General features: G+C 46.5%; 5 protein-coding genes across 5 annotated transcripts, besides 1 other annotated feature; 2 read left to right on the forward strand and 3 right to left on the reverse strand.

The window, feature by feature from the left end:
• Positions 1–102: 102 nt before the first annotated feature.
• Positions 103–2,676, reverse strand: TSTA_002370 (mycelial catalase Cat1; the record flags this gene model as incomplete). The annotated part of the gene is made up of 5 exons (XM_002487780.1): positions 103–1,329; positions 1,398–1,562; positions 1,611–2,026; positions 2,079–2,304; positions 2,356–2,676. 5 exons carry the CDS (start codon positions 2,674–2,676, stop codon positions 256–258), a joined length of 2,202 nt encoding a protein of 733 aa, XP_002487825.1. The 3' UTR covers positions 103–255.
• Positions 2,677–3,752: 1,076 nt separating this feature from the next.
• Positions 3,753–3,779: a microsatellite.
• A 1,258-nt stretch (positions 3,780–5,037) lies between these two features.
• Positions 5,038–5,847, forward strand: TSTA_002380 (uncharacterized protein; the record flags this gene model as incomplete). The annotated part of the gene is made up of 2 exons (XM_002487781.1): positions 5,038–5,609; positions 5,841–5,847. The coding sequence occupies 2 exons, from the start codon at positions 5,038–5,040 to the stop codon at positions 5,845–5,847; spliced, it is 579 nt and encodes a 192-aa protein (XP_002487826.1).
• Positions 5,848–6,319: 472 nt separating this feature from the next.
• On the forward strand, positions 6,320–8,109 carry TSTA_002390 (chlorohydrolase family protein, putative; the record flags this gene model as incomplete). Its single annotated transcript, XM_002487782.1, has 3 exons — positions 6,320–7,209; positions 7,257–7,309; positions 7,364–8,109. The coding sequence occupies 3 exons, from the start codon at positions 6,320–6,322 to the stop codon at positions 8,107–8,109; spliced, it is 1,689 nt and encodes a 562-aa protein (XP_002487827.1).
• A 668-nt stretch (positions 8,110–8,777) lies between these two features.
• Positions 8,778–9,451, reverse strand: TSTA_002400 (uncharacterized protein; the record flags this gene model as incomplete). The annotated part of the gene is made up of 2 exons (XM_002487783.1): positions 8,778–9,161; positions 9,230–9,451. The coding sequence occupies 2 exons, from the start codon at positions 9,449–9,451 to the stop codon at positions 8,778–8,780; spliced, it is 606 nt and encodes a 201-aa protein (XP_002487828.1).
• Positions 9,452–10,531: 1,080 nt separating this feature from the next.
• Positions 10,532–11,698, reverse strand: TSTA_002410 (protein SFK1, putative; the record flags this gene model as incomplete). The annotated part of the gene is made up of 3 exons (XM_002487784.1): positions 10,532–11,442; positions 11,493–11,574; positions 11,626–11,698. The coding sequence occupies 3 exons, from the start codon at positions 11,696–11,698 to the stop codon at positions 10,713–10,715; spliced, it is 885 nt and encodes a 294-aa protein (XP_002487829.1). The 3' UTR covers positions 10,532–10,712.
• Positions 11,699–12,004: the final 306 nt, after the last annotated feature.

Raw genomic sequence — 12,004 nt, forward strand, 5'->3', positions numbered from 1 at the left:
TTAACACTGGCACGTTATTATCGGAGTCCAATGTTAGGATGAATGACAATTATCTATCCACCGGGGTGCTTCTTATTAGAACAGACTATCTACCAGACGGTTCGTATCGTTAACGTATGTATATTCCAGGCCATACTAGTAGCCAGTATGCTAATCCGACTAGGATAATTAGTCTTGAAGAAGACTTAAAAGATACAAAATAATCGACTGTGCAGCCATCACTAAACAAGTTACTCGTGTTAATCGTGGAAACGTCTACTCGTCGACGGTGAAGCGGTCCAAGAACTTGAATGTTGCAAGGTCCTCCGACAGTTGCTTCACAAACTCGTCGTTCAAATCACCAGTAATCACACCACTGCGGTCAGTATCAATGTCCGAAACAGTCAGCGCTTCGCTTGCACTACCCACTGCTCCAACCGGCTTGCCGTAGCGGAAAGCGTCGACCAAAATCTGCGTGGGACGGCCCACGGGATAAAGAGTGGTGTTGGATACGGCGGTGAAGGTTTGAGGTCCAAAGAGACCCTTAGCCCCTGAAGTGACAATAACAGCATCGAAGTTGATAGCGTCAGATGCGGAGTATGTAGCTGAGACATTACCAGCAAGTCGTTCAGCGACAATAACGACGTCCACATTCAAATCCGCCAAGCTTCGTGCTAGAGACTGTCCCTCGGAAATACTGTTTTCATCGTTGACAGAAGCAAGGACTCCGACCTTGAGACCATCAATCTTCTTCAGAGGAGTACCGAATGTTCCCACATCAGACGTCTTGTTGTGGTGGTAGTAAGTCGGGTCGGGTTCAGGAGCATTGACACCAATTGCAGTGGCTACAAGTGTTGCCAAGGTGTTGTTTACGCGATTGATCTGGGTGATGAAGTTATTCTTCACAGTCTCACTTGCTACATTGGCTAGCTCGAACCGCAGAGCATTGATGACAAACTGTTGTTCGGTGGCTGTCAAGGAGTTGTAAAAGAGGCCAGGTTGGGACCACACATCCGCAAACGTTGGGCTTTTGGCGCGGACGAGGTTTCCATTGGCAGTGCGTCCTGGAGTAGTAAAGAAACCATTTCCAACAGTCTCATTTGCCTGCTTAGGGTTGCCATCGCTTAGGGTGTTTGGCGAGTATGCCGCATCGTTGAGTGGAATAAACATCTGGCCAAAACCGTCTCGGTTGTTATTGTGGATAGGAACACGAGGACGGTTGATCGGAATCTGCTCAAAGTTGGGGCCACCGTTGCGATTAAGCTGAGTGTCGAGGTAAGAAAATAGACGGCCTTGGAGAAGAGGGTCCTCTGTGAAATCAATGCCACGAACAATGTGACCAGGTTGGAACTAAAATGATCAGCATGAGCTGTACCCGGAGTTGTTTGGGGGGAGGGGGAGAAGAGAAGTTAACGTACCATTACTTGCTCGGTCTCAGCAAAGTAGTTTAGCGGGTTACGGTTGAGTTGCATTTTTCCGAGCGGGGTGATTGGAACTTGTTCAACTGGGAGTATCTTGGTGGGATCAAGCAGATCAAATCCGTAGCTGAGCTGGTCTGGTTCCTCGATAAGTTGCACGCCGAGCTATTCATGTTAGTGAAATTCTTCGGAGGACAGGCAACTTATACTCACCTCCCATTCTGGGTACCGGCCAGCTGCAATATTGTCAAACAGATCTTGCCTCATGAAATCAGCATTCTTGCCAGCAGTGGCTTGAGCTTCTTCCCAGACTAAGCTTGCACGACCCTGTAAGGACTTCCAGTGGAATTTGACTAGCTTTGAAGAGCCGTCGTCAGTCACAAATCGGTAAGCGTGAACGCCGAATCCGTCAACATGGCGGAAAGACCGCGGGATACCATGACCTGCCATTGCCCAGAAGAGGGTATGCAAGGTACTAGGCTGCTGGCCGAAGAAATCATAAGCAGTGTCGTGGGCAGTAGCGGCCTGTGGGATTTCACTGGCTGGCTGTGGCTTGACTGCATGAATGAGGTCAGGGAACTGAATAGCGTCTTGGATGAAGAAGACGGGAATGTTGTTTCCAACGATATCTGCTGTGAGTTAGCAAATGTATAGGCTGCTATGACCATGGATAGATCTTACCGTAGTTGCCTTCGTCAGTATAGAAGCGGGTAGCAAAGCCGTGAACATCACGAGCGGTATCGGCACTACCACGACTGCCGGCAACAGTCGAGAAGCGTACAAAGGTGGGCGTTTCCTTTCCGGCAGCTCCTAGGAATGAAGCAGCGGTGATGTTGGACCAATCAGCATACGATGTGAATACACCATGAGCACCAGCACCTCGAGCATGCACAGCGCGTTCGGGCACCTAGAAGTCGTAAGTACACATCGAAGTAGTCATATGATTTCAAGAACTTACACGCTCGTGATCAAAGCGCTGAATCTTCTGGCGAAAGATGAAATCCTCCAAGAGCGTTGATCCGCGAATGCCGGCCTTGAGACTGTTTTGGTCTTCTATCGGGCCGCCCACATCGGTAGTGAGGAAGCTGTTGTTGTCATTAAGGTAGAATTCGGACAGAAAGGCTTCTGTTTCGTCGGAAGCATTCGAGTCAGCGCGGCTTCCAAGGTGATGAGGGTTTGCAATGCTGCCTGCTGGGATTTCGCCAGTCAGCATTGGGCAGGCAGCCGAAGCTACCGCGATGAGACTGGCAAAGGCGCCGAGAGAGTATGCCCCTCGCATCGTCGTAGCTGCCTCACAGGCGGATAGAATTAAAGGCTGAACGATGGAGTAGAGAAGGATGTAGAATAAAACATGCAACAATCAATTGATGCGTTGTATGATGTGTGAGGAAAAGAAGAAGAGAAAAGAGATCGAGGGAGGCTGGGGAGACTGAAATAGTCCCTGGATACACGTCGTCTGCAGGAAGGAGCTCGAATAGGAAGGTGCAGGACTTGGTCTATTTATAAGCTGTGAATCTGAATAGTTCGCGGGAGATCTGCGCATTTTCCTCTTTCGGCAGAAACATCCCGATGTTTCCGTAATCATTGTCAAGATATCGAATGATCCTTGTTGTACAACTTAGTCAATGTGATAGGTTACGCTCGCAAGCTGAAAGGCCACTTCTTTCTGATTGCTCTGTATGGTGCGGATACCCGCTTCCACATAGTCGAATCATCAGGTATCGTACGATAATGACTCGCTCGTTAATTGCTGCTTGAATCCACTGATTCAGCCTCCATTCAAGTTGGATGTACGTAATGATAGTAAACAGCAGAGGCTGACACGGAGACTACCGCTTTTACAGAAGTACGCGGACTACGAAGTCATAACCCTGTTCGATAAGTCAATTGCTTGTGAAGTAGACATGCAATTTGAAGAAGATTCGATTTGAGCTACTGTACCTACCTAAAAGATGGCCCTACGGTGGAACACAATGATGGAAACACTCTTGGAATCCCTGCCATACATACTATTTCTAGACCTAAATTCACCGAGTCTAGAGCACCATGCTTACTCAAGCACAGTTATCCCTGCATAACAATTCCAAATGAACAAGTCTGGAGCACTATGCTTACGAAAGCATCTTATCAAGTTACGTAGCTATGCATCTCGTTGTTAGTGAAGACTAACTTCTATGGTCCTTGCGCCGTACGTAGTGACGTTTAATCAACTTGGTAAAAGTGCAATTTCGTATGCCTGGAAAATGTCCGATCTGCAACACGGATCATGTTTTGGTGGCTTGGCTTTTCTGGGCAGTCCGTTTCTCGGTCTGTGTTCCAAAGTGTTTTAGTCTTCTTAAAACGTGCATGAGCTTAATGTATATATATATATATATATATATAGCCTTGCACCGCTGGGATAAGCTTTACCTACGTATGCTATTGACAGGGTTATTGCTAGAGACCGCGGGTTACTCGTGACCGGGAGGAAACAATCAATGTGGCCAAAATAAGAAAATCAATCAAAAAGGTTCAAAGACTGTTCAGTCTAGCAGGGAATATGTGAAGAAGCCCAGGAACGGTTGCCATTTACCAAGTCGTTTACCTACAGCTGTCTCTGATTTTAGGGTTTGTTCCCGCTAACCCTACAAGCCCGCCTCAACCCTACACCGCTATTGTTTCCGAGCAGATCCGCCGTGTTTATTTACTTCTATCAATTACAAAGTACAGAGTACTTCAGCCGATTCTCTCCTTTCCTATTACCGATGGGATGTTGATTTGATGTTATTGGTGCTTTACTGATAACTTCACCTCTACTGATCGCTTTTACCTACAGACAGACACCAATGGAAGCTGTCGAAAAGCGTCGAACCTTTTTATCTCACATGATTCGTGGATCATCCCATAGCCGGACGAGCAACAGCGAATGCCGTTTGTGATGATGCCGGCGTGAGCACCACGCCCCCGAGTCATGCCCAGCGAATTCAGGAATCTTGCCAGAGTGCAGAGTAAGTCACTTATATACTGCTTACGTATACTTACTGCTGTCAGCCGCCAGGATTGCAGAGACATTTCTAGAGGTCATACTAGAAGATTATTTCAGGCAATGGCCTCTCTTTGCCCTCTAATCAAGAATTGATGCCTTACAGATGGCGGAGAAATCCGGGGTATCTGCCAGGCACACAAGGCATGAACAGGACCAAAGCAGTTTAGTGTGTCAAACCCTGGTGACGTCACCACCTGTCAGCCAATCACAGGCCAGGAATCATCGCACGAGGGGGCAAGTCTCCACCTTCCCAATTGGAATCGGTGAATGAAACCGTCGCAAAAGTAAAAAGCCTCAACGTCGGTTCGTCATTTCCCCTCCACAGTCACTCCAGCCTCTGTGCCCTCACTGTGCCTCTTAGAGGCTCACTCTGCACCGTCTGATTGTCTGTCTCGAAGAATATGCCTGGCTTGCAGTCATAACCTAGGGAACTGAAAATTTTGCACTGCAGTCAGAGAATTTTTCTTATTTCACTAGCATGAGCGCGACTTCAAAAATGATGTGATTGTTTATTGCGCGCGCACAGGAGACTTGCAACATCTTCTCTCTGATATAGCACTCTACGGGACAACATCGGAAAATCGCACGCATAATTCGAATTAATCACACATCAAAATGCCAGGGGTATCTGAAGCTTCGTCAGGTCTGACGAGGCAATGCTCCCATTCCAATGACATCTCGGCGATAAGCCCATCCTCTGCACCATCTACCCATAAAGCCTTCTCGTTTATTCGCTCGTCGTCATTTTCCTTCACCAAATCGCGCTCTGTCCCCGAACCGCCTCCCATTCCTGAAAGCGACAAGGAACCTATCTTCGATGAAATTCGTGATTGCGACGAGGCGCCGTATCCTCTACCGCCGAAAATGAGAAAGATGTCGGCACCAGGGCCGATTGATATCAAACATAAGGCCGAATACAAGAGTCTCAATGGAAATACCTCTAGTCGGTCCTCATCAACGACGATTCTGTCAGCATCGGTTCCAGCAAATGTGCCAAGCACACCATGTAGCGCAGTGCCGATGCCAGTACCACCGCACAAGCATAAATGGCTCAATAAACTGGATCCACGTTTCAATGCTAAGTTGATGGAAGAACAGAAGAAGACCATCGAGCGACAGGAGCGCGAGCGCAAGAAGAAGAAAGAGGATGAGGAGATGCTTGGAGAGTTACTCCATAATTGGGTCAAGTAAGACCTTTCTCTCTCCTATTTCTTTTGATTTATTTACTTTTCAATGGTGGCTTTTTTTTCTTTTTTTTTGCTTCGTGTTTGAGTAATTTCTTGCAAATATTCGATTCTTCACCTTTTTCCGCCCTTCTTTTGCCTGCGTGTTTGAGTCTCATGCGATGATATCCCAGTTTCACGAGCATTTTCAGTGGCATCGTTTTTCTGTATTCATACAAACTGTATGTATGGCAGTGAGTAAATAGTCGCCCATAATTAAATCGTCACCAGTACATGTCAATTTCCATAACATTGTTTCTATTTGGTAACGGACGGTCTCGGTCGAAGCGAGTACTCGGCATTACAAGTCGTAATTATTTAGGACCAAAGTGTTCATCCAGGTCGTAGTCGGGGCCGGACGTGACTGACTCCTCGAACGACTGTTATTTCAGGTCGGACATTCGGCATGTTCTTCGGTAGGTCCAGACTCGATGCCATGGTATACCCACATAAAAGACATGTATCTCGCTGACAGCCTGATGGTGCTGTCATACTGCTGTGATTGTGATTGAATAGACCGCCCATTCCTATGGAAATAAGTAGTACTACGATGTGACCCTGGACCTTGCAAGCCCTAAGCTTCCGAACCTTTATTGTTTGGGATGATTAACCTGGTGATTGTAGCCCTCTTCGCTTTCCGAGACCTCCAAATGCGCATCCTGCAAAAACTAGCCATGGAGCTTTTGTGCTGCATGGTCTACTGTCAAGTGGGCTCAACGGGCGTTCATGTGGATGCGAATGCCCGCTTGGTGGTGACTGTAAATCCTACACTAATATGCTACCCCTCCTTGAAGACCTATAAATTGAAATACAAGCAGCAAGCAGCGGGATCTGATCTTTCTCAAATATTTATCTATCTCTCAGCTTCCATGCGCAAAATCCCCTATCGGTGTTACGAGACGGAACTCCCCATGGTTTCCAAAGTCCTGAGAGGCGGTACCGTCTTGACTTTTGATGATGCCACACAGCGCGTACGAGTGCTTCGCAGAGCATCCGTCGTAATGCAAGATGATCGTATCATAGCAATTACCCCGGATACCGAAACTGAAGTTCCTGCAGATGCAGACGTCGTCAATGTCGACGGCAAGATCGTATGTCCTGGCTTTGTCAATACCCATGTGCACATGTGGCAATCAGTCTATCGAACTATTGGACCAAACATTGTCCTCTCTCATTACTTCAGTTGGCTCAGTCAGGCATCCGAGACTGCAAGAGTCGCATTCACTCCGCACGATATCTACATCAGTTCTCTTCAGGGCTACCTGGAGGGTCTCTACTCTGGTGTTACTTCATATGTTGATCATGCCCACCATAACTGGGCTCCGGACTTTGTTGAGCCAGGATTCAGGGCAGCTGGAGATAGTGGCGCGCGAGTTCTGTGGTGTTATGATGTTGCAGATCACGATAACTTTCCATTGAAAGAACAGTGGGAAGTGTTGGGTCGTATTGCAGCCAGCACAATCTCGTCTTCCCTGGTGCAGCCGGGTATCTCCCTCGATAGCCTGTTGTCCTCGTTCAATAGAGAGACCAACAATCAGCTACAGCACACACGCGAGAAGATCAGGTACGTCTCCAACCTATCGGGAGTTTCTAGACACTGATACACTGCAGTAAGCTGAACCTCAGAGGTATAACTATGCATCATCTGGGTGGTCCTTGGCCGAGTAAGTCATTCTTACTACAATCACCATCTTCATCATACTAAGAGAACTCTTCAGCCGGAAATTCCTCACCCGCCCAGATCTGTCAGCTCAATCTGCATAGCGACCAGTGTCCGATAATTTTTTCCCACGCACCCTTCCTCACCAACCAGGAGCAGGATGCTCTACGAAAAAATAATTTTTTCGTCTCTATAACACCAGAGTCTGAATTCCACTTTGGCCACGGCCAGATCAGTGGCCGTCTAATCTCTGATCAGGCAGCCCTTGGACTAGACACAAACTGGACATTTTCAGGTGACCTGTTGTCTCAAGCCCGGTTGTGGCTCCAGACTGTCCGCCAAATGAATTTTCACCGAGCGCTTGAAAAGGGACTGTTACCGAAGGAAACACCCTTTACCGTCGAGCAAGGTTTTCTAATGGCTACACGGCAGGGAGGCCTTGCTATGAAGCGCCCAGATATTGGCGTGCTTCAGGTAGGAGCAAAGGCTGATATCGTTATATTCAACGGTGATTCTCCGAACATGCTGGGATGGAGCGATCCTATAGCTGCCGTATTGCTTCATGCAAATCCCGGGGATATTGAACACGTCTTGGTCGACGGAGAGTTCCGCAAGAGGGATTTCAAATTAGTAAATCTGAAATCTGAATGGTCCCAGGTACGGGATCAATTCCTGGAGGCGGCACAACGTATACAGAAAGTGGCTGAGAAGCCTCCACCTCTGCCTAAGAAGCTCTGGGGCGTGGGAGAGATGGGTGATGTGGAGGTGGCTAGTACGATGTTACCGTCGAGAAACCATCATTGAACAGTCTTTCCTTACTACAGTAGAACCTGGCTATAAGAAAAAGGAGACCCTTCTAGAGCTAAGTCAATATATCCAGGAGTGAGTTCGATTCAGGGATGAAGAGCACTTCATTATCAATATCAAAAATTGGGTGCCTTTCAGTTGTACATTAGAATCATTAGAGCTAGAATCAGTATAGATATGGAGAGGTCGCCTTTCACCATAGAAAATCTTCCTTGGTGAATAGCAAATTAGTGAAGTGAAGAATGAGAAGAAAATGTTAGAATGCTTGCTTATTAGAACAGCATGTAACACTAGCAGGGATCCTCGGCTCTTTATGCCTAGGATCCTGCTAGCACATGCAACCATAACACACTGACATAGAGATCTCACTGAATGCCTCTCATGCGGAGCCCTCTGCTACGAGAAGGGTTGCAGCAACAACCTTTGCAAAGAGGTTTCATATGCATTGAATTGTTGATCTTGAATAGACCATATATTTGTATTCTAAAAAATGCATTTGCTGTGACTTTACCGGTCTTTAGATACCCTAGGTAGTCCCGGTGGTAATTTGCGAATGTGATGTCAAAGTCTTGGGAGACTAATACGCGACTAGGTAGAGCATTAGAGAACGGATATTTCATGAGAGTCGAGCAAGAGTAACTCACTGTCCCTTGAGCATTGGGAGCTCATCGGAATTGCTTAGAATCCAGCCTACCATCTCTGCACTTTCTTGCATTGTGATATCTTCTTCCCTTGACATCCTTGCATGTTTTTTTGGTCTCAACGATAGCCAAGATACACTCGTTACGGGTGGATCGTAGTGCCTCGTCACTGTACGCCTTGTAGTTCTTTCGACGAAACCGTGCGCGGAAATGTACGCGGTCGAATACCCACTCGAGCAGCGCACCTTTAACAAGACTCGTAAATCCTTGGAGTAGGAGAATTATGGCTGCATTGGGCATCGCTTCGTCCCTGGATTCTTTCTTGCCCTCCGTATAGGACTCGTCGGAGGAGTAGCCAGATGCAGGGTCTGTTTCTTCCTCCTCTGGACGACCAACTTTTCCTGTGATCTTCCCGAGTCCTTGTATAGAGCCGAGATCTTCTGTATCTTTGATTCCTGATGCTTGGTCGCCTCAACTTCGTGGGTCTCTGCTTGGCGTGGTCGAAGCTGTCGCTTGGTTCCAGATTGCCTTGCGAGCTGCTGCACCCTCAAAGTTTGTTCCTGGAGCCGCTTTACTGGCTTGAGGGAACCAGGGTAATCCTCATTATTTGTAGCAATATCAGCAATAATTGAGCCAGCAGCAGTGCACCTGAGGTAGGCTTGGTATTCTGCGGATGCGTCGACCAGCTGCGTTGCCATGTCTCAAGCATCATTCAGGCCACACTTGTGCAAATTCTTGCAGAAGCTGGAAAGTTTCTTTAAAGTAGGGGGCCAAATGACTCTCAATGCGAGGTATTGGATCTGCGTTGTGTGGCTACCGGCGCCAAGGTATTCCTCAGTGACACCGTGGATGTTGTTGAACTTTGCCTGCTTTAGCAATGTTTCTAATTCATCAACTGATGAAGGGATGCTGAATCCCTTTACATCTGTCTACTCTTTTAATAGAAGCTTCTTCCTTCTTTCTTTTGTGACCATGGCAGGTTGTCCTTATCGATTGAATAAGTCTTGAATTCTTCGAATTTTATTGGAACAAAATAGACAGGATCGGTGGCGTGATTGTCCGAGCAAAGAGTTGTTCCTTCACTGGATTTCGTGTCAACCAGATCCAAGCTCTCACATCTGATACCGAGCTGTGCAAGGTCCTTCAAAACAATCATTTGATCACTTCGTTCATCATACTTGAGAAGATAATTAAAGAGATCACCGAGGTACCCCAAAAAAAACGTCAATCTTCATCGATCTTTGCAGCTTCACCGTCTGAGAATACTTGATTTTTCTTGCTCTCAAACCTCAGGAGAGGAAGCTTCCACTTTTGCTGTGGAAGGTCAGAGTGATAAATTCCTCCATGATGGCGATGTGTAGTGGTGATGAACAAGATATAAACAGTTGATGTTCCTGGTTCATTGTTATAATATGTCGGAACTTAAACATAATATTTGTTGGTTTAACTACGTCCTGATAACACGAAGCACAGGATTACGCAGTATGGCTATTCCTGTTGGTTTATAGGTGCAATCGAGATTCCTGGCACCGACGCGAACCAAGGAGAGGTCACGTGAAGGTACACGTGACCTCGTCAAGCAAGGACTATATAGACCGCGTCGGGGTCTCATTAAGAGAAGAGACAGACAATCAGAAGAATATGACTTTACCAATTGGTTACTAAGCTACTTGTATGCACATGTGCAGAAGCGAACCCACAATTCCAAAGAACCCGTGCGCCTGATAATATTTGAAGTTATTCGAATATTATGACTGATTCTCAAAAAAAGAAAGGAGAGGGATAATTACATGCAAGTAAAAGGGATATCCCCAGTGTGCTGGGTAGGTGAAACGGAATAACTAATATTCTACACTTATGTATAAGAGCATCAACAATTTCCATCAAAACATGGGATATATTCCAACATAGAAGGCTGGGTGGTTGTGAAATCTATCGCAGCTGAGATAATGATCAATATCATCTACCATGAAACATATCTTTATCTAAAACCCACAAATCCACAATCAAACACAACATATATCCTGCAAACATCAAAACAACAACCCACTCCAGAACCGCAGCGTTATCAAACATCTCAAGCCACCAGCTCATAACCGCAAACAAAGCTACAAGACCAATCTCAATGACCACTATAACAGATTTTATGGCGAGACTGGGCAAGGAGATGGGAATTTGCGGTGTGTAAAGCTCTACGGTGAATTTATCACCGGAGTAGATGCCACCGTATTTGGAGAGTCGTTGAGCGCGGTATTGCCGGAGACAGAGCATTGTCCAGATGCAGAGGATCAGGCAGCCGAGGATGTGAGAGGAGATGCTTATTGGGAGGAGGAGTTGGTGCGCGGAGGTGTACCGAGCAGTGTCAAAGATTGTTAGGAGGATCAGATTTGTAGCTCCGACGAGCGAGAAGAGGATGCTCAGAATTGGGACGCTGATTTGAAAGACGAGTGAGTCGTGCCATTTCTTTTGTTGGGTTTGGTATTGTACTGGTAGCGATGGAGGTGTTGAGTATATGGACGGTAGTGAATTGGCTCGGACTATGGATTCGGAGCTTGATGATAATGGGATTCGGGCGGGACTCATGTGGTAAAAGTAGAAGATAAGGGTGGGGATGTATGTAATCATTGCTATTGATGTGCAGGTTATAAATATGGGTTTGAGGTGTTGTGCGCCAATGTCGGATAGGAATCTGGTACTGGTCAGGTCTCCTTCTTTGGTAAATTCAGAGTGTTGACATACGCTATACTTTGTGTCTTCTCTTCGGACGAGTATCGTGGTTGGCCGGATGTGAACCAGGAGCCTAAAAGTGCCCCGAGCATTGCTGTGTAAGCGTCAGTATTTCATACCTCGATAACAGGTGAGAGACACTTACCAAGCCATGAAGCGACTGTAGTAGTTGGCAGGACAAAGGCCCACCGTTTGACGGAGTTGTATTGGACTTTCATGTTGAAATAATCTCTGCTTTTAGCCATATTAGTAGTTCTGATCCGATATGACCACTAGTGATATATGAATAGAATCAAACACCGAAAGATTTAGGTTGAATAGATGTAGGAGAGAACACGGCTGTATATAAGTTCAATGGTATTCCAGTGCTTTGGGTACGGAATGTGTTAGACCTTGTTGTTTAGTTAGATGTTAATTTCCCAAATAGGCAACGCTGCGCGTGGCTAGGATTCTTGAATCTGGCGGGCTCCATACTTTCTATGGGCAAGAACTCATGAACCAATGTTATTAACAATTCGAATCAA

This window comes from Talaromyces stipitatus, genomic scaffold, assembly GCF_000003125.1.
Source record: "Talaromyces stipitatus ATCC 10500 scf_1105507295517 genomic scaffold, whole genome shotgun sequence".
Taxonomy (NCBI): Eukaryota; Fungi; Ascomycota; class Eurotiomycetes; order Eurotiales; family Trichocomaceae; genus Talaromyces; species Talaromyces stipitatus.